This window comes from Antennarius striatus, chromosome 17 (genome assembly GCF_040054535.1).
Source record: "Antennarius striatus isolate MH-2024 chromosome 17, ASM4005453v1, whole genome shotgun sequence".
NCBI classification, from domain to species: Eukaryota; Metazoa; Chordata; class Actinopteri; order Lophiiformes; family Antennariidae; genus Antennarius; species Antennarius striatus.
In genome coordinates this window covers 8,448,607-8,471,048 of record NC_090792.1, presented here as the reverse complement: position 1 = coordinate 8,471,048, position 22,442 = coordinate 8,448,607, and the positions used below count along the sequence as shown (strand labels likewise).

Below are 22,442 nucleotides of genomic sequence, written 5' to 3'. Positions count from 1 at the left end.
AGAACAAAGACCAATTCACAAAATGAGAGGATTCTATGGACCCTTTAGGGTCAGGAAAAAAACAGAAGAGTTCAGTGCTGTGTAAATATGTGACCGATCAAAACACTCACACAAACTGATACTGTAGTTTGGTGACACAGTTGTAAGTCAGTCAGAGATGTTGCTGTGTTTCACAAAGTTATTAAATACAATCCTGTTTGGTTACAGAAGTTAAACATTATCTTTCAGGCCAGTTTCCTACTGCCAAAAATAATAAATGCCCGGTAGTATTTGGGGTAACCCTGTGGTGTAGTGGACGTAGCATGAGAACGCCTCCAGCCCAAAATCAGCCTGTCTATTTTTGTTATAAACTGATAACGGAGTGAAACACGGTTGTGCAACAGTGGATGTGGGCGTTGAAGGAGAGAAAAGTCTTGACCCTTTTTGTTCAGTAGTTCCAGATATGAACATTGAATCCCGGAAGAGCTGTATCAGACTCGGTTCCTGCGGCCCCTCGGGCACATTGCTAGTCCCAGCATGAACTGACGGCTGCACACATGCAGCAGGGAGGAGAAGGAGGTTAGTTTGAGTCAGGAACACTCCTTTTCTCCTACATGTTGTCTTCAGTATGACAGGAATGTCTTCAACTTCATCACTAAGTGTTGCTTTATCTAAATGTCATTATTATGCAAGATTTTGTTTATCCTGGAAACTTGGAAACCTGCACAAAGTTATCATGAATTAATGTGTAATTCCCAATGAGACAGATTAATGAAACTACTGATGGCACAGGAAACAAGTCCACTAAATCTCACAGAATGCATGTATGTTAAAAAAAAAAGAAGTTCAATGAAGGACATTGTCGCTCAATAAAATAATTAATAACCCTTTTTAATGCACAAAACATCATACAAAATGAGACTATCTGTATGCGAGACATGCCATTGGGGGGAAAACTCTCCTGTTGATATTATATCATCCCTTTATAAATAGAAACCTGGCCAGCCAGAGGTTCTCATCACCTTCTCAAACTAATTCAGTCATCAACTACAAACCTCTTTAATCCCTTTTCTATAAAGAAAATAAGTACTGGTAAAATCACCGGAAAAGGTGGTCTGATAAGTAAAATGATGAACATATCAACGCTCAACCCTTCTCTGACCACAAAACACACATATAATTCTGACTTTCTAAACTTATTTACAATTCTGACCTTAACAGATGATATCAGGCAGTGGTTTCCAACCTTTTTTGTGCTACGGACCGCGTTATCGTCAAACAATGTTTTCATGGACCGGTTTCTAAGGTGTGGTGGATAAATAAAACTAAATAAAATGATACAAAAAACTGTTTTTTTTCTAAATGTAATAATAAATGTGGATCAAATGTGTATGCATTTTTATTAGCAGTTCCCTTGTGACGTTGCACCAATGTTTGTTTTTTATTGGTTTAGCAAGCTTTGGAGTTTCAATTTGGCAGTCATGTATTCTGTGTTACCGAGGGCAGCCCCTTTAAGAAGTAGTCATGTGACCGAGGCAAGCATCTTGACACGTGTTAAGAGAGACAGATGTGGCGGAGACATTCCGGTAATTTTCCAAAAGAAAACAATGTTCAGAATCAGATCATAGATAAACAGAAAGTAAGTTAAGTATCTTTTCTGTGTGGCCTGGTACCAACCGATCCACGGACCGGTACCAGTCCGCAGCACGGGGGGGGGGGGTTGGGGACCACTGATCTAAGGTCAAAAACCTTCCTCTCTTGGTATAAAGCTTTTATGAATGAGGCAAAGGCTCATCGATTTTTTTGTCACATTTTTCTCAATTCTTTTCAACACTGATATAAATACACCAGTGGTGTAACTGATATAGCATCAAGACAGGAGAGTCATGTATTAGCCATGTTACAGAAGAACAACTTAAGTGAAACGTAAGACATGTTCTCAAGCAATTATACCTTCAACAAGTACAGTGCTTCCTTTCACTGGTCTTTGGGGAGATGTTTCAAGCATCGTGATTGAGTGGTTATATTGATCCTTGGGTTTAATGTTAGGAGACATCATTAGAATGCATTTATGGCTTTGATAAGTTATTTAGTTGAGTTATTCCAAATCTCCTGTGAAGTAGAGCACCAGATTGCTGTGTGAGAGTCGTGTGCAACACTTCTGACGTAACCTGAAAAGACAGAACGTAGAGGTAAGATCTGTACCCAAGGATGAAGCTACATCTTGTACTGGTAGAGAATGGAACATCCAGCCTACCAGGAAGCTTCCGGTGTCACATGTTGAGTAAGGGGATCTGCCAGATCAGGATAGTCGAGGTGGTGTCCTCATGGCGAGACTGTTTGTTTTTTTTGTTGACCCTGCGGTGGCCCAGACCTCCAGACACCACCAACAAAGAACTGACATCCACCTTGCTGGCCCGACGGCCCCTCTGCTGCTGGGCCGGGTCATGGAGCATGTCGTAAAGGGCCCCATCCTCAGGCCCGTGCTCCAGGGAGCCTTGGGATGGAGCCAGGGAGCCGCAGGATGACGACAGGGAATCCTGGAGAGCCATGGTGGTACAGCCTGCCTCTCCCAACCACACACCCCGGCCCTGAGGGGGAGTCATGGATGAATCTGAGGGAGGTGGGGTGCTGGTCTCCCCGTTAGCTGTTTGCGTCGGTTGGACTGAGGTGGAAGAAGTGGACGATGGCAGCATGGAGGGCTGGTTACACACTGCAGCAGCAACGGTGAGGAACTTGACAGGCCCGTTGTGAGCGTGTAAGGACACCATTCCTCGACCTGACAGGAAGTACAGCCACCTTAACACTCACCAAGACATTTTAAACACTTCACTATACATAAAAGTTAATGTTTATGTCTAAAAACACGAATCGAAGATCATCCTCCAGTGGACCTGATTACAGACTGTGACTGATGTAAATTCAATTGGTGATAACTGATTAATATTCTTTTTCAATGTAAAAAATGTTAGAACTTTCTCTTTTTTAGCTTCTCCAATGTGAGAATTCACTGCCTTTCTCTGTTTTCAACATAATAAAGCAAATATTTTTTAACTGCTGATAAGACTAAACAAAAATGTACGTTGACATTTCATAGACTGATTGTTATCAAATGTTTAAGAGTAATGATGAAATTATTGTTAGTTGCAGTGCAAACGTCTGTGTCTACAAAGTCATGAAATTACACAATCAAAAACAACATAATAGATGGACAACTTGAGTTAATCTTTCCAGCATATATAATCAGTAGAGAGGCTATTATCCTGTTTATCATTACACTAATAATGTCTTTGGGTTGAGCTTGTTGTGATTGAACATTTCACACTGTCTGCAGAAGATTAGGAATGGCTTTCAATATTCACCAGCAGTTCTTTAATCTAACAGATTAATTCATATGAACGTTTCTTAGATGTGGGCTCTTATGTGAATCCATGAAGTGATAGGACGGTGTTTTACCTGTAACTTTGGGGATTCCCTGCAGTCTGGGGACAGAGAGGGCCACAGTCACCCCCAGGTTGGTCCCTACCAGCAGGAGACCATGGCAGACTAGCAGACTGCTCACTGACACTCTCTGGGTTCCTTTGGAAACATTTAGAACAGAAGAGAACCACAACACTGGTTTACTCCTCTGTAAATTAAAAAGAATTGAAAAGCCTGAGAGAAGCAGGTACAAATGTTTTGTGGTGAACATATTCTACCAACTGTGATTATAATGAGCTGTTAGACTGATGTACCAGATGCTCATATATGCACGTATGCTGAAAAAATAGAACAGAGCATACAGTAGTTAATGGGCCACTTGAATACTGTGTGATGTGGAGGAGGCTGGGGGAGTATCTTTTTCACGAGTGTCGACAATTCTGAAGCGACAACGGTTATTTGTCTCCAGGGCAACGTAAAAGAAGAGCCTGGATAAAAGAAGCTCTTTCCAAGTGCCTGAACATAGAAAAATAGCCCATTATGGACCAGTTTGAGTCTAACAAATAAACACAAAAGTGTTATGTAATGGAATGAATGAAGCATAATGCTACAATCAAACAGGGAGCTCTGTATCTGCAGCAGTTTCAAAAGCACAATCTGAGTTGACCTTTTCCCTCCCATTCTGGTAACTAAAAATCCCTGTGATGCCATGTTGGACTCTAAAAGCAGTGATTAAGTTTAACAACACCTTTCAGCGACAATGGCAATAAAGTCAAGCAAGCAGCGTTAGGTTACTTATTATGTGGAATTTGGCTCACATGTCAGTGTCTCCACATAAGGAGTAAACTGCAACGAATAGTATGTAGTCAGACATTTTATTATCCTTTTATATGATCTGGGCCTTTCAAATGCAGTTTCTTCTGTACAAGTGTGTGGGATGCGAGGCCACCATGAGTCGTCACTGCTATAACAGCTTGACTTGAATTTTCTCCCTCATAGGAATCCTCTTGGGCTTCAGAAGAAATGATTGCCAGCCGATGTGTCTGACCCCCCTGACTTGAGCTGACCCCTTCCATGGGGCACACACGCCACGCTGCCACGCTTCCAGGAATCATGCCAGATAGGCAGGCAGGTACAGTAGAGGACTAAGCCCTGAGCCCGGCCCACATGTGCTTCTAATGAGGGTCCAAATTTAGCAGAAACACGCACTACTGGTTGGGGGCCTTGCTCAACTTCCTCCTTTCATAATATTTGCAGAGTTCCCCACCCACAGGGTAAACTAAAATAAACCCAACGTGAACATCAACATTGCCAGGCTCTGGCCCTGATCCTACACCAGATCACCACTTTGATCTGCACTTACTGCTGACAACCAACAGTAGGAGGGAGGGGCGAATTCCAACAACTACAATAAAACACTACCTCAGCCATTCAGTCAGTCCAGAAACATGTTGGGTCAGCACAATATGCGTAGCTGCACCTTGTTTTAAATGTTGGACACTCATTGATGCAATAATACATCGTGAGGAGAGCATGATTTAGTGTGTGGTATGTCTAGGAACTAATGTACGGCGCTATGCGAATATACTGTATATTACAGGTGCAGGTGCAGCAGTATAATAAGCTAAATGCTACATAGCATAGCAACATCCTCACACACACTTACTTAGTGTACTTACTTAGAACTGGACATACTATATTGTTTTTAGTTGTAACTGTAAGAAGGAATGTTTGTCTATGTAGCTCTGTGAGCTGAGCTGGCAACTCTTACAGGGTGTTCCCCACCTCTCATCCCTCACCAGCAGGGTTAGGCTCCAGCGTAACCCGCAACCTGTATTTCAGATAAGTGTCTGAAGATGACTGCGATTGTCTCGTCCTCAAGAAAAACATATGAGATATCTAGTCACCAAGACATCTGAACCTGGATGAAACTGGTCCAATGGTTCACACTGTTGAGCAATTCCATGAAAAAAATGCTATGAGCTGAGCCAGAGACTTATTGATCTCCAGCGTTCACGCCTTAAATCTCACATCAATCTGTTATGTTTTAATTACAGCTACTTAAAATGGCAAGCAGTGTCTGCAGCATGTTAACTCATGTGTTTTACTCATGTGTGCAACAATGGTGGCATAAAAACAAAGGAGAGCTGGAGGTGTTATTTACTGAGCCCCTGATGTTTGTCTTCTGTGAAGCCATGCATGACCGACTATTTAGGTCACAGAGCAGAAGACAAAGACAGACTAGACCCTCAGCAGAGCGAGCCACCATCCTCTGAGACATCGTCTCAGTGCAGTCTGTTGTCATCAAGGATGACAAGCGCTTATGAGAACTACAAGGAGTTCCTCTACAGCGTTTACACTAGAGGGGATTTCCTTGTCTTACTTTATTTTGGAAATAGATTAGATGGGACTCACCTGGTCCCACAGAGGTTGAATAACACAAATGCATCGTTCAATGGGGAGATTCTATATCAATATAGGTTTCTTATTATGTGGACCAGACAGGATATATGACTGCTATATATCTATTGAAATTTAGGAATATATATACAAGTTCTTTAAGCCTTCTTCCAATCAACAGCTAATGCTACTAAATTACTCTAAACAAGAGCATACAGGAAACATTAATAAAAACTAACAAAGCATTATAGTGATCATTTCAGCTATTACAGCTTATTAGTCTGCCGTCTGTTGAGTGCTGGGATAGGGAACTCCTGTCTGCTATGCAGGGAGTTAGCAAAATTGCTCCAACATGCATGAACTTGAGAAGGATAACACCACCCTGAGCAATTCCTGCCTTTCAACATGACACCACTTATATTTACAGACTTTCATACTGAAGCAAACACACCCAATCTCTGATTGGACATTGGATGGACAAACCAAAATTGCGTTAGGATGTGTAATGTAATATTCCTACTTAATAACGTGGATTTCCTAGAGAAGACAGTAATGTAATAATCAGAGGTCAAATACTATCCATCTCCCAAATCTAACTTCTTGTCAGTTTCTGATATGTATATAATGCATTAGTTTAAGCTTTTATCTCAGTAATGCACATTAATGGAGGACAGAAATGCAGGTAAAGACCCATCATTCTTTGTCTCCAACATACTGACTGCAGGCAGTCCTTCCTGTCCAAACATATTGGCTGGCGGTTCCAATTACACCAGAGTTTGTGCAGAAACAGCACTTTCTTGGTTAAACTCGTTTCCACGGGGGGCAGCCTGCAGTGATACTAAACAAAGAGGAGCATTCTGGATAAGTGAAGATCACAGAAAAAGCAGCAGCAGACAGGTGAAATTCACACACTGCTATGTTAAAATATGGCATGAAGGCAATTTAATCTTGATGAAAGTGTGATTCCCATACTTGGTGACATCCATGGATATGATATGGTTATCAGAGGATAAGATAAGATAGATCTTTTATTAGTCCCACAATGGGGAAATTCACACAGGAGAGAGGGCATTTACAGCAAGGTCCAATGATGAAAGCCTTCACTTGTGGTATTTTGTCCCAGAACAAGCTTCCTCTGTGGTTGCATGGATTCTATTAGCCAATACTGGCAGGGAGGTCCCAGAGTAGCCCATTTTTATCATTTGCATCTGTCTAAAAAAGAGGCCTTCCTCTAACTCTAAACACTGGGTGGAGTGAGATTCTCCCTTAATATCAAGCAACTCCCAACTGTTGTCATCTTTAATAATTTTAATTCTTGTAAATTTATGCATTTCTAGTGCTGCCAGTGCTAGCAGCATCGTTCCGTGCTGTGAGAAGCGTGAAGTTGTTTAAATGGTGTCAAACACTGAGCCATAGTTTCACTTCACAGCAAATCAGTCTGCTGTCATAGCTGTTAACAGCGAAGTGATAGCAAATCCATCTCCCAAATCTAATTACATGAGATATAACATTTGCTGATTAAAAGATTTTAACTTATGAACACGTTGACTTTGTAGCTAAATGTTTGTGATCCATTTCCTAAGTGTTATTACTACCTCATCTTCCCTCTGAAGATGAAATGTGCAAACGGTCTGGACAGAGCCTGGCTAATGGCAGCACTGCTAATGATTAGATAACACAGAGAAATCGCAAGCAAGTTGTTAACTACAGACCACAACACATGCAGATTAAACCGCAAATGCCACCATAAAACGCTGCTTACATAAACCTTTATTTAAGAGTCAAACAAGGAATAAAACTTTGGAACACTGTTACAGATATTACTTCAGGAAATGCATTCGAACTGCAGCAGTCAGTGTTAATCGACATGAAGGATGGGGGACTGACAGCAGCAGAGACTGACGGCACACGTCCTAATTTCACACATCTCCACTCGTGGAAAGCCTTCCTCTAAGGCTGTGTGTTTTGGGGTCAAGCTGATGCAACACAGCAGATTACAAGATTCACAGCAGAAAGCTCCTCTGCAGCCTGGGACAACCACCAGTCACATTACATTTGACCTCAGCAGTGAGGTCTGGCTTAAAGACACATGGAAAGAAATTGTTTCATAAGCTCTTGCCACGCACTAAGTTTAAAATACAGTATTATTGACTGTGATAAAGACAACCAGCAGTAAAACTAATGTCTGTGCAAAAGAGTTGTTCCACAGGTTAGATTTCTGGCACATATCTGATAATTTCAGCTGCCCAAAGCCTCTACAACAAATTCTTCTGGTTAAACCCATCTAGTATGATATAATCTGTGAGAAACAGCATCATTTGTCTGTCCTCTGACACTGTTGTACAGATTTTACAACTGTTAATGACATATTTACATCTGCAGAGCCAGACACACACATTACAGTGGAATGATTTCATTAAAGAAAGCTGCTTTTCAAAGCAGGAAATAAGAACCTCCAGTTTGAGTTACTGCAGCTGCAGAGACTCCTACGTGGTTGTTTATGTTTGATCTGTTGCATTGAGGGTATCTGCTAAAGGATAACACAATATTTCTACTTTTTAAGTGAAAATGCCGTATTAATTCAAGATTTTTAATGCCTTTTATGCTTCATATAGATAAGAATTGTTATCTTTTAGCTGAATTTTATAAATAAGATGTACATAAAGCATTTTACATATTTCAATTAGATTTTATTTATCATTAGTCCAAGTATTCAGAAGGATGTCACCATATTTTTTTGGGATTACATTTACATGCTTCCACTTATTTCTCCAGATATTTGTAATGCTGTACAGTTGGTTTGACACTGTTAAAAGTTTCAGCCTCAGGTGATAAAGCTCTTCACTGATAGCTGCTGATGCGGTAAAAACATTAAGCCTTTACAATGATCAATGACCTACGCAAGGTGTAAAAACTCTGAACACCACAGTAGAGTGTTCGAATGTGTAGAATAACCCAGCAGAAATCAAAAAAATTTTAAATTTACAAACTGTTACAGGAAAATATGCTGTTTGTGTGTGTTTGGTTTTTCCCACTTTCCTAAATTAAATGAGGAAAGCCACTTATAGACATGTTTATTAACAGAATGGTTCACCTTTGGCAATTAACGTTACTATTATTTAACCAAGTAATCAATACTCGGTACTCAATATTATTTCCAGTTTTGCTGCTAAGTAAATATCAAGTATACATCCAAGTATACTTTATTACTCTGGATTTATATTCCATTTATCCAGAAACTAAAGTGACTGGCGTCTTACCAGGAAGTGTGTTGTGAACAGGAGTGGCGATGTTTATGTCCTGGAGGTGCTCCAGGGTCTCCGTGTGGAAAAGACGCAAAGTAGAACCAGAGCTGAAGGCGATCCAGATGCCCACCCCAGCAACCACCATGTGGGACACGACCATGCCTTCTTCTTGGTGGGCCTCCAGCTGCCTCTGAGTGGGTAGAGACGACACAGGGTGACAGGGTTAGACATCAGTTCTACTTTACAAAGAACTCTACGTGAGGAAAGATGAGTGCTGCCAAAGAAACCTTTATGAAGAATGTATTGAAGACTTTTCAATGTTCAATGGTTTACAACTGATGAAAAGTTAATTAACTGATAATAACTAGCTGCTACCTATCAAGCAAAATGTTTGAAATGTAAGTTTCTTCATGGAATGTTTGTGTGGTTTCTGTCTCAAGATAAAGTGCGGGTCATCAAGTGTGTTCACGTCTGTCAGATAAGAAGATGGAAGTCTTCTCATCTACATAATTAGTCTATGTTGTTGCTCACACTGTATAGCTCTTGTCTTTGGAAGCAGGTAGTCACTGTGATCATCAGCTTACATGACATTACAGCTTTATGCAAACAGCTGAATGCTAAGCAATTGGACTGGCTGCAATGTACCTCTTTATTTCCTTCCAGGCAGAATACATGGAATATACCATATATTCCAAGAGAAATACAGAGATGGGGAGCATCACCAAAAATGCAAAAAAGTGCAAAATATCCTGAAAACTATCGCCTGAAAACTTTCCTTAATGTTGGATGAATTATAAATTATATATGAAGCACATTTGCTATATGCTAACAGCTTGTTTAGGCGAGCACTTACTTCAGTTCTTAGTGACATTTAAAATGGAAGCTACAAATGACAGTAGATTGAGAGTTATTGTCTTCTGTTCCTTTGTATCAGGTAAAAAGGTAACAAAGTATATGTAAAGTTTATAACAACAGTCAGCTCACATCTGTCGCGATCAAGAAGACTACAGGAGCCCATGCTGCGTTGGTGGCTGTTACAGCTGGGACTATGTGATGACACTGTGCCATTAAAAGAGGAATGAATTGAATGTCATTTGCATAACAGACAAAGACAATGAAACAATGGGTTTATTCTGGATTGATGTAATTATTTCAGGACATGATTGGACTTTCAGGTGTTGTCATAGCGAGGCCCACACTGACGGGTAGTACTGTTGCCTTCAACTATTGTTTGTCCGTACTGGACAAACATGCCTTGAGGGGCATGTTGTCCCTGGAGACTCCTGAAGCAGTTGCAGGGTACCAACGGGCCAAAAGGACTGCAGCCTCGGCTGTGATGGAGGCAAAACAGAGTGTGTGGGAGGAGTTCGGAGAGGCCATGGAGAAGGACTATCGGACGGCATCAAAATTGTTCTGGAGGACTGTCCGACACCTCAGGAGGGGGAAACGGGGGACCTTCTAAGCTGTATACGGCAAGGATGGGACACAAAGTCGCCGAGGTAGTTAAACAACTTCACTGTGGCAAAGCCCTGGGTGTTGATGAGATTCGCCTGGAAATGCTGAAGGCTCTGGTTGTTGAGGGGCTGTCGTGAATGACACGCCTCTTTAGCATTGTCTGGGACAGTGCCGAAAGAGTGGCAGACTGGGGTGGTGGTTCCTCTTTTTAAAAAGGGGAACCAGAGGGTGTGTGCCAACTACATGGGCATCACACTCCTGAGCCTCCCTGGGAAAGTTTACTTCAAGGTGCTGGAAAGGAGGGTCCGGCTGATTGTCGAACCTCAGATTGACGAGGAACAATGTGGGTTCCGTCCTGGTCGTGGAACAACGTACCAGCTTTTTACTCTCGCAGGGATCCTTGAGGGGCCCTGGGAGTATGCCCATCCAGTCTACATGTGTTTTGGGGACTTGGAGAAGGCGTACGGTCCCCAGGGATCTACTGTGGGAGGTACTGCGGGAGTATGGGGTGAGGGGGCCTCTCCCCAGGGCCATCCAGTCCCTGTACGCCCAAAGTGAGAGCTGCGTTCGGGCTCTCGGCAGTAACTTGGACTTGGTCTGAGTAGCTGTTGGCCTTTGCCAGGGCTGCGCTTTATCACCAATTCTGTTCGTGATTTTCATGGACAGGATATCGAGGCGTAGTCGTGGTGAGGAGGCTTTACAGTTTGGTGGGCTGAGGATTGCATCGCTGCTTTTTGCAGATGATGTGGTCCTGTTTGCGTCATCGGCCTGTGACCTGCAGCACTCACTGGTCCGGTTTGCAGCCGAGTGTGAAGCGGCGGAGTTGAGGATTAGGACCTCCAAATCTGAGGCCATGGTCCTCAGCAGGAAACCGGTGGACTGCCTTCTCCGAAAGAGGAATGAGGTCCTTCCACAAGTGAAGGAGTTTAAGTATCTTGGGGTCCTGTTCACGAGTGAGGCAACAATGGAGCATGAGATTGGACGGAGAATTGGGGCAGCAGGAGCGGTATTGCAGTCGCTTTACCACACTGTTGTCACAAAGAGGGAGCTAAGCCGAGAGGCAAAGCTCTCCATCTACCGTTCAATCTTCGTTCCTACCCTCACCTATGGTCATGAGCGATGGGTCATGACCGAAAGAACGAGATCACGGATACAAGCGGCTGAAATGGGCTTTCTCAGGCGGATAGCTGGTGTCTCCCTTAGAGATAAGGTGAGAAACACTGCTGTTCGCGAGGGGCTCAGAGTAGAGACGCTGCTCCTTCACGTGGAAAGGAGTCAGTTGAGGTGGTTTGGGCATCTGGTGCGGATGCCTCCGGGGTGTCTCCCTAAGGAGGTGTGTCTGGCACGTCCAGCTGGGTGGAGACCTCTGGGGAGACCCAGGACTTGGTGGAGGGATTATATCTCAACTCTGGCCTGGGAACGCCTTGGGATCCCCCAGTCAGAGCTGGTGGATGTTGCCGGGGAAAGGGAAGTTTGGGGCTCCCTGTTGAAGCTGCTGCCCCCGCGACACGATTCCGGATAAGCGGTGGAAGATGGATGGATGGATGGACGTACTGGTACAAGTCCACTCAGACATGTGCCTAGTATATATATGAGTTCTCTGTGTGTGGAGACAAGTCAACTGGTTACGTAATCTCATCGCAGATCTTCCTACTAGTAGGTGGAGTTATATTCGGTTTCACAGAGTCCATTCACATCTCTGTCAGTGCAGGATTCAGATAAAATGTGGCAACAAAGGAGCATCACATGTACATTTTTTTGTACTTTTATTGTGTTTCCATGACATTTTACCCATTGGATTCACATTTAATATGTGATCATTCATTCATTTACGAACTGATTTACTCCAGATATCCAGTATTTTCTTCTCTCAGTCTTCCTCTTACATTCTCTACTCTGCACTCACTGTAAGTCCTCTGTGTGGAAAAGAGAATGAGACAGGTGGTCCAATATAATGAGCTTAATGGAGCTAAAGAGATTGTGAGTGTGTTGCATGTCTGAGCAAGGTTACTATTCATGGACCCAAAGCAGGTGCAGCCATCCCCTGAACAAGGGACACGCAGCAGGGAATACCTTCCATATTACAGAATAAGGAGGCCCTTTCAGCAGCAGGATACTTTTTAAAAACATCCAGTTACACCAGTTACTCCTTGAGAAATAAACATACACCTTCCTACAGGTACCAGACTCTATTCTCTCCCCTGCCTGCTCAATTTATAATGATATATTTATATGAGAGCACCTAAACTGTTTTACAGTAAGGTTACATACCTCTACACAGTGTGTGTGGGTGCTTATGATGAAGACCTGGCCACCCGATGAAGCCCAGAGGTGCTCTTCTACAGCCAGCATGGCCTTAACTGGGAAGACTCCCAGCTTCAGCACCTTGGGCTTTTCACAGCTCCATGAACCATCTGTGACAAAAAGCAAAGTGCTCAAATAAAAAAAAAAAAAGCATTTCACAAAATACCTCACTTACAAAACACAGACTGTATGTAAACACAATAATATCTTCAGGCTTAAATGTAATAAACTTGGCACGTGATGAACAGCAATGTATGACTCTTATATTAGTATCATTGCAGTCTCTTTTGCAATGTAAGCCTCAAGCAATGTTTCACGTAATGCAGCTGAATAAGTGTGTTTTACTGTTTAGATTGAAGACACTGTAATAGTCATTCTGTCTTTATAAATGTCATCCGAAAAGGCCATCTGCATTTACAAGTCTACTAATACTGTAGAGTGACCATTGATGGTCTTCACAGGCTTCACTGTGAATATAGATGGGCTCCGAGGCATTAGTCAGAGCTCTATCCCACACATACCTCCTACACACTGTTCTACATGTGCCTGGGCACCTACAGTGCCAGTTCTGCTGCAGCGAAAACCCCTCGCAGGGTATTTATAAATAAACATGTTACATTTCTGAAACCAACACATTCACTGGGTTAGATTTCAGTCAAAGTCCTTATTAGACGAGAGGAATGTCAGTTTGTTGTGTACACACTTCATCTTTTATTAATTTTACACATAATCACAGGAATGCACATAAGTGAAAACTATCAGTGCCTTTAGCCAGAATGGCCCCGCAGAAGATACAAATTTCATTTCCTCTAGACATAACATTCCCAGAGCTAATCTCGACTGGGAAGCGAATGAGGCCTCACCAGTGGTGTTTGTTAAGAGAGAAGGCACAAAGGCTCTCATTGAAGGCAGAGGTGCCACGCAGGGAGAGATGGTCTGTTGGAAGGCCAGTAATGATTCAGGAAGTGAAGGCAATCTCCTACTAAAGTGGCGAGGTAGGATTCCCTTTCCAGAAACACCTTGTGTATATTATCGTCATAATCATACTGTGTAGGTGACTGCACTTGAGAAAAAGAGATGAAAGAGGAAAGTGGCAGCAGTTGAGAAAAAAAAAAAAGTCAATGGTGCCAACTTGTGGTCTTATATAACCCTGCCCACATTTCCCACTTCTTCAGCTGCTGCAATCGTTCATGTCAGTGACAATAAACATCTCATCATGGTATAAATGTGCAAAGAGTAGCAGAAAAACCAGAAAGCAAATGAAACAAGCCAATAATATGACTCTTTCAACAAACAAGCGACAATCCATGAACAACAACAACAACAGCTAGAAGAAGCATGCCATACAGGATGAAAGAGAGCAGAATACTTTATGTAGTGACTGTCTGGTTGTGACATGTGCCCTTTGCTGAACCATTGCCTCCCTCTTCTTCCATCTCTCACAAAGGCAGCAGCAAACAGGGTACAATGAGGCCGGCTGGCCAGTTTCAGTCCCACTGCATGTACAGCAGAATGGCTTTTCAAGCAAGCTTCAAGCAACATTCCCATCTGTTCAGTTTCTGATGTCTTGTCACATTTTCTTTGAGGATTTCGTTTGATCGGCTCGCAGTCTGACATCAGAGTATATAAGCAGATAATTCCTTCTTGTTCTGGTTTCCTTCTTCTGTGCAAGGTAAACTGTGGGTCTAATTTAAATGCTAATGGAGTATAGACAGAGCCTTTCGCTGTGACAAAGTACTTGAGCAGCATGACAACTGGGATGCGGGGAACAGTTTCCCTACCAGACTACGCAGGATGAGATATCATTTTAACATTAAGGATCATAGTACAGCACAGTGACAGAACCGTTGAAGAGAAGAAACTGCGTAAGTCAGATTCTGACAATCTGGGGACACAGTTTCCTTCTGGGAATTAATTTAACGCAGCAGAGGTGATAAAAAGCAGCTACTGAAGCTGATGGAATAGCCAGAGTCTGATAATTGTTGTATCAAGAATGAAAAACAAGTGACATGTACATAAAAAAGAGCAAAAATAGTTTCCCCTTGTGTTTCTCTATTTTCTGTCTGTTGCCATTCTATTTCAGGACCAATTGAACAGGCACACTTAGAAGATTTTCTTGTCATTGCTGGAAATGTAGTTTTAGTCATAATGTCACATGAAAATGAATAACTTTGTGCAACTCAGATTCATAAAACACATATTTAGCCAATATCAGATTAGTGCTACTCGTAGTACTAAATCTTCTATTTGAAAGCCTAGAAATATTCAGTTTCCTTGCCTGAAATCCAGCATGAAGTTATTTTACCCATGTGAAGCAGAAAATAGTTATAGAAACTGAGCAGAGAAAGGATGAAGTACATCGACTCTCTGTTCTGCATGAACGCCAGTAAGAGATGGAACAAAACACAGACTGTGGGAAGAGAGCAGCACAGATCCTTCTATCTAATGTGTCTGAGCTGGTCTGGGAGGGAAGATATTAAATAGGTCACTGCTAACAGATTTGCTTCTCCCAGACAACTGAGCAAATGGCACCTCAATGCAGAACAGAGGAGGACCCCTGACCTGGAGTTACACAGTGAGCCTCTGACCTGGACAGGAATGGCAATCCAGGGACCCAAGACTGAAAAACATCTCAAACTCCATGTTTAGAATGTACCGTGGTGCTTCTGGTGTATGCAATAGAAGTTGAATATAACAACGAAGCCAAGTTCAGAGCTACAATAACTACAGATATTTAACTACAACGTGAAAAGTGAATATAATTATTTTACTGAGTGCATTACTGTTTAACACAATAACAGTGATTTAACCTTGTGCTGGTTCTAATTATTGTCATTTTAGAGGATCAACAAACACAAAGGCAGAATTATGGGAATTTAACAGAAACACACACCTTGTGATCTGGAGTAGACCACCACGACGCCGCTGACCAGACCTGCATATAAACAGTGCTTCATGTAGACCAGGCTGGTGACGGTGGACTTGTCTGGAGTGAAGAAATGCTGCAGACGTACTTTCTTCGAACGCTGGCTGCTCTTATAGACAGTTATGCTGAACAAAAGATTACAGAAAAATAAAACTAACTTATAGATCTGCAGCTTTTGAATTTTCGGTTACTTGAAGTTTTTAACTTCTAGTTTCAAAATTTAGCTTTGGCCATTTCACTTAAATGTAGAGTAAATGGTAGCTGATATCTGTCTGCTGCTACACTGTTCTCTGTGACCGTAAAACAGCAGAAATAGATCTATCATGTGTAGCAGTTACTGTAACTTCCAGTAACATCTGTGCGTTATACCTGCCCTCCTCCATGCCCAGACAAACACTGGGTGCATCACTGGCCTTCGCCGTAGGGACGTGGTTGCTTTCGGGCACCTTTTCACCATTTTCCTGGGGTTGTTCTGCAGGAACGTAGGCCATGCATAGGATACGAGACTCTACGTTGAAACACTCGGTCACCTTTGGACTGGAGTTCTGCATTGCCACAATGGATATCTGACCCATCTGGTTGGTGCAACTTGCAACCTGAGCAAAAGTTAACACTCTGTTTCAGACTTGTTTATATTTATTTATGTTCATGTTTTGCTAACAACATGTAATTTAACCCAGTTAGAGTTAGGATTAGAAATTCTGTACTCAGAGAACGTGTCAGAGATCCACGGATAAGGATGCATAGTGTAAGTCAAAAAAAGGCAAAAGGCTTTGCGTCACTATGTGACCACCCTTCAACAGCGCAATATTGAATCGTATATCTTCAAGTTGAAGTCATGTCATAATTATCCACTTTAAAGCCTAATGATAACTCTCTTCAACACTATGTAATGTTGAAAACCACTCAAATCAGCACTGACATTTGCTTTATTTTTAATTTGACATAATTCAGCAGCAGCTTATATGTTATCTCACTGTATAAACAAAGACCTAGAATGATGTTTATATCTTTGACAGCCTAAAGTTTTCCCTGATGGCCAAAAACACTGCATTAGTAGAGATTTGCCATTCTTAGCATAGTTCTAGTTTGTTTGGAGTACAGGCGCAATCATTTTATAACCTGACTAACTGATTCTAATGGGGACAAGACACATTTTACTAAACAAGCAAAAACTTATCATATGACCTGAAAGCACATTATAGTAGAAAAGAAGTTGAGTATTAGTTAACAAAAATAAGAGGACCTTTTGCCAATAGACACTTAATGGAGCAACTGAGCTCACTTATCTAAATCTAAAAACAAGTCCAATTTATTTAATATTTCCTTTCATCTGGGCGTAAAATGCCAGGGTTATTGCAGAACCTACAAACTCTTGAATAAACTTATTTATTTTCTGAAGTTATAACTAAGAGATAGGATAAGATGAGCCTTTATTAGTCCCACAGGGGGGAAATTTCCGAGAACTAACACACCAGCACTTCGTTACTGAAAAAAAGCCTCACCCAGACGCAGCCATGGCCCACGACGGGCATGTCGGCTGTGCTCTCTGTGTTGATGTGGGGCTCTGGGTTATGAACAGCACATTCCACCTGTCGCACAAACAAGAAAAACACAGTATAGCAATAACAGGTCAAAGTAGTGCTTGCATCAAGACATAATTCAGAATTTAATGGAATTAAAAGTGCCACTGATTGTTAATGAATGTGAGGATGAGACAATAAAGACCCCTACCCTTCTAAAGTACGACTACCTGACACACCCTCTAATACCATTCTCATCAAGCGTCGCTGCTTGATTGTCACAGTTACAGTGGCACACAGCTCAAGACTGAAATTAATACTAAAACAGTTTTATTCAGACCAAAAGATGAACATTTAGTGTGAATATATATGTTGTGCAAAAATATCAATAGTTCTGCATCCAGAATCAAGGCAGAATCAACACCAAGTGTTGAACAACTAAAGAAGAAGCCTGTCCTGTTTGTCTGCCATTATTTGTTTGAGTTGGCAACCATCGCTCATTCTGTCATCTGATCAGTGTCACATGAAGACTTCCTCACAAAATAAACTCATGTCTAAATACACAGTAGCAAAATCCATACACACAGTGGTTGTTCGTGTGTCAGTGTGAAAGACTGAACTTAACTCATCATTCTTTATTTTTTAAGTCTTTCATCACAGAATTCTGTCAAGTTAGCATAATTAGCACCACAGTTTAGCACCACAGTTCCCTGAAGACATGCTGTGTTCCACTGCAGCAAACTACATATGCACTTTGTCTAGTATTGTTATACATACATTATTTGGACAAAGACCAACAGGTGCATACACTCAAAGGGAGCAAAAAGAAAAGCTGAATGGACACAAACTTAAGTGATTATGACTCTTATTGTGAAATCCTGACTTGAAGTCTGATGTGCATGACAATGTTGAACTCTAGATCCTGTGTGACTTGCAAAGGAAGACCAAACTATGATATGGAATTAGACTAATATGAAAAGGTTCAACAAAACTGCTGAAGCTTCAAAATTGATGGAGGGACAATGACAAATTAATAAGCTTAAATATTAAACTCATCACGTCTCTCGTCCTTAGGTCTGCTTGGATAGGCTCCAGCAACCCCCTTGACCCGCAAATGTGGAAGAAGCGGCTTGGAAAATGAATGAATGAATGAACTCATCACAGATTCATCATGGGGACAGAATCATATGATTTTAAACAGAAACAAACCACATAAAAATAAAATTAAATGGGTTGGATGTGAACCCCACTGAAGGATGGAACTTACTACCACACATAAACAGATAAAGAATGAATGAGCTACTTCAGTCAGTTGGTCAGTCAGATCTGGTCAATATAACATTAACACAAAAATTTATTTTAGTACTGATATTACTTTATGGCAGGGAGAGGTGACATTTGTAAAATGCATACACACAGGGCCAATCAAACGGTTGATTTAAGATGACACGTTGAAAGCATGCCGCAGACAAAGACGTCAAGGAGTTCATCCACACAGAAATCGACTCCACAGCCTTGCACATATTAACACCATGCTCCAACTTAGTGGTTCCCAACCTTTTTTGTGCCACAGACCGGTTTAACGTCAGACAATGTTTTCCCAGGACGGCCTTTAAGTCATGGCGGATAATACATCAAAATAAAATGGTACAACCAGTATAAAAACTGCCATTGTTATCCTGGGAAAAGAAACTTTCCAAAGACGTTTGTTTTTGTTCATTTTGGAAGCTTTGGAGTTTATATTTAATGGTAATGTATTCTGTGTTATCGGCCAAAGCGGCCCCTTTAAGAAGGTAGCTACGTGATCAACGTTAAGCATCTTGACAGGCGTCAAGAGTGGCGGGTGTGGTGGAGAGAATCTGGTAATTTTCCAAAACGAAACTTCGTCTAGAATCAGAAAATAAGTAAATAATAATAATAACAACAACAATAATTTTAAAAATAATGTAAGCTGTGTGTTCTCTCTGTGCGACAAGGTACCACCTGACCCGCGGACTGGCACCGCTCCACGGCCCATGGTTGGTGACCACCGCTCTAATTAACATGAGAACACCCTGGAGCCCAAGCTCCAGGGTGTTCAAGCTTTGTTCGAAACTAAGAAAATGTCTCACTTTGAATTCTTGTAGTTTGGACATGATGACGGGCATCTGTCGAAGCAGGAGAGGATGTTTCTGCTTTTTGATCTGATTTCCATCATCTTCTGCAAAGAACCAGCCCTGCAGGTTGTCCTCCACTAAAGTACAGAACAAACAAAGAGAACCTGATTTAATAAAGTAGTTATACACAGATATGATAAACTACAAGGTTTTTGGAAACGTCTTTCACTAAAATTAAAATGTTAATGTTTTAATTTAATTAGCTGTGGTAATAAAGTTCAACTATTTTCCACTAACATTTCACAGACAATGGATTGAGGAATAATAAATCATGCATAAATTAAACTGCCATGTTGTATAACTGCAGTTCAAATGAAAACCAAATGTGCAGTTGAGACAGTGGGAGTGAACAGACAGTACCTAGAGCCAATTTTGCCATCTGCAGGTTACTGATCCATGACTGTTTGATGGCTGGACTGAGGGTATTGAATACTGCACTAAAGTAAGTGGGTTTACCAGACCTGCAAATGAACAAGAAGACAGTGAGGAGAAAATTCCAGCCTTTAAAATCCATTATATCCTTATTGGAAATATACCATCGGTACATTTCATGAGATATGTCCTTTGTAAAGAAGAGAGATTACACAGAATCAAAGCAATGCAGTGTTTATTATTTCTGTTGATTAAAAAAAATCAACACTGGGATACCATTTTAGACCTGTGTGTTATATAAAAATAAGCCTTTTAAAGAAAAGACAATTCAGAAGTTAATAATTGATTCCATTTAAATCATAACAGATGATTTAACAAGACAACAGAATGATTAACATCCTGAAAGACATCTCAACACTTTAGCAACGATAGCTCCTGGGTTGAAACAAACAATTCTGAAAGCAGTTATGCTGTTGTCTGAATACTCTTGCACACACACCCGTCCACCCTGATAAAAAGGTCAAATGAAAAAGGGACATATCTGCAGTCTGCAGTTTCACTGCTTGCTCGCTAGACAGGCTGACAGAAATGCAATAGATGTCAATGTCAATTATCGCCTCTACCAGCAGCTCAGTAGACATGTGCGTTTTTCGTGTGTGTGTGTTGTCTGGAAGGCATCACTCCCTCTGACTCCTGTGTGTTTCATAACTGGGGGACAGAGGAAGGAATGAGAGGGGCACAGCTGTGTTTCCAAACATACCCATGGATTATCTCACCAGCAAGGGACAAGGGATGATGAACCCTGGGAGTGAAAGAGCCCAAACAAGATGCACCCTCTGGGAGCCATGTGGAGACTATATCAGTGTGTGTCAGTGTGTGAAACAGCTGCAGTGCTGAGTAGCCTTTGGTTGCACACATTAAAGCACATTTCCTTCCCTGAAATTGATGCATCAGTTCAGAGCTGGTGAAGAAGCTTGTTTAACCAAATCTCCAAATGTGTTGTGATACTCTTCTGTAAAGCTATAAGCAGATAAGCGCTTGGGGGGGGGGGGGGCGAAAAAAAGAGGGTAAAAGGGGATAAAGCCAATCCTACGATAAACACAATAATGGTGGGGGGTACGGGGACTAAAATCTGTCACAGTGCTAGCTAAAGACGGGTGTCCATGTGTGCAAAACACAAACTTGTCTTGTTTGCCAGGCAGCTGGAGTTGGATCCGACACCGGTCAGCAGCCCTGATCTCCTCCTCCTTCTTCAGAATCAGTCTCTGGAGGCCAGACACCCAATCCTGGGCCACTGTGGGGTTTACGTTCTGCACACAGGAATAAAAGAGGGAGAGGAAGAACAAATGAGAAGTAGAGACACAATGACATTTTAAATAATGATAGGGGAACAGAAATAAAAGTACTTCAGGGCATTTAAACTGCAATAACCCACATTAACTCAGCGTAATCACCATAATTATGTTGAAGATATGGTAAAAATGTCATTTACACTGAATGACAGTGATGATGCACAGCCTCCAAATATACAATACAGTACATAATTTGGGCTTTAACAGTCATAAATGATGAGGATAAGTTATTTCTATCCAGCCTTTCAATTGCATCTATTATTAGAATGCTGTCAGGATCCTGTAGACTTCACATTTCGTATTAAAGCTGCAGTGGGCAATGTCGACAAAGGTAACTCTTTGTCATATATTCAAAAACTGTCACCAAGTCTCAACAGTAGTAAATGAGAAAATCAGTCTCTTTTGGGCCCACCTAGTGCTTTTAACGCTGTGTACAAGTCAGGAGGCGTGTTTGACACTCCACACACAGCCTGGATGGGGAGGGAGGGAGGATGCACTCAATCAAACCGTAAAGCTACATCTCCTGTAGTCTCAGTCCTAACGACGGCAGCTTCTAGGAAACTTTTTGGTTGTGTACAACATACTGTCTCTCTCTATCTCTGACTTCTTCCTGTCCCCTCAGTCTCTCCATCCTTTCCTTCTTCTCTGGGACGCGTGTCTCTCTCAGAGCTTCTGTCTTATTCTGACTGACAGACCTACCTGCACTGAACAAACACTTTCTGGGACACGTAACCTCCATCTCAACAGCATAAACAGACTGGTGTGTGTGTGTGTGTGTGTGTGTGTGTGTGTGTGTGTGTGTGTGTGTGTGTGTGTGTGTGTGTGTGTGTGTGCCATATGATACGGTAGGCTTTAATGGTGCTAATCATGACCAAAGAGACTCATAGTTTCCAGGAGACAAATTGCTAACCCCGGCACATTCCTCAGCTTAAACACTAAACGCCTCCTGACAGCCCGGTCCTGGTGGACCTTTGAGAGGAAATGTGATGAATGTGTTCTGAGGTACCCTGAAGAAACATTTGTCCATGTCAACCTTTTTCAGACTTCCAAGAACATTATTAGATTGTATAATAATTCAAAGATTCCCAGATTAGCCAAAATAACTTGGCAAAAGATGGATTTAGGACTATTGTTTACATTTGTGATAAAAAAAAGTTCTGACTTTTTTTTATTACTGATTCCATATCAGACATGATGAACTGATGCCTAGCTGGATGAAATATGATTAAACATTATTTTCACATGCACTTTAATCCTTCTTCCTGATCAATCAATGCAAACAGGAAATGCTTGATAAATGTAGTTTAACT

General features: G+C 41.6%; 1 protein-coding gene across 2 annotated transcripts in view; it reads right to left on the bottom strand.

Annotated features, from left to right (window-relative positions):
* Window positions 1–844: 844 nt before the first annotated feature.
* arhgef10 (Rho guanine nucleotide exchange factor (GEF) 10) overlaps window positions 845–22,442 on the bottom strand; it is a 49,855-nt gene continuing 28,257 nt past the window's right edge. For both annotated transcript variants that reach the window (XM_068339651.1, XM_068339652.1), the window contains 11 exons: window positions 20,963–21,090; window positions 19,769–19,869; window positions 19,364–19,485; window positions 17,235–17,321; window positions 16,099–16,325; window positions 15,697–15,854; window positions 12,771–12,913; window positions 9,060–9,234; window positions 3,436–3,558; window positions 2,237–2,758; window positions 845–2,150 (listed from right to left, as the gene is read on the bottom strand). In XM_068339651.1, the coding sequence (XP_068195752.1) occupies window positions 2,253–2,758; window positions 3,436–3,558; window positions 9,060–9,234; window positions 12,771–12,913; window positions 15,697–15,854; window positions 16,099–16,325; window positions 17,235–17,321; window positions 19,364–19,485; window positions 19,769–19,869; window positions 20,963–21,090 (1,770 nt within the window). In that variant the 3' untranslated portion in view covers window positions 845–2,150; window positions 2,237–2,252. The remainder of the gene's footprint in view (window positions 2,151–2,236; window positions 2,759–3,435; window positions 3,559–9,059; window positions 9,235–12,770; window positions 12,914–15,696; window positions 15,855–16,098; window positions 16,326–17,234; window positions 17,322–19,363; window positions 19,486–19,768; window positions 19,870–20,962; window positions 21,091–22,442) is intronic.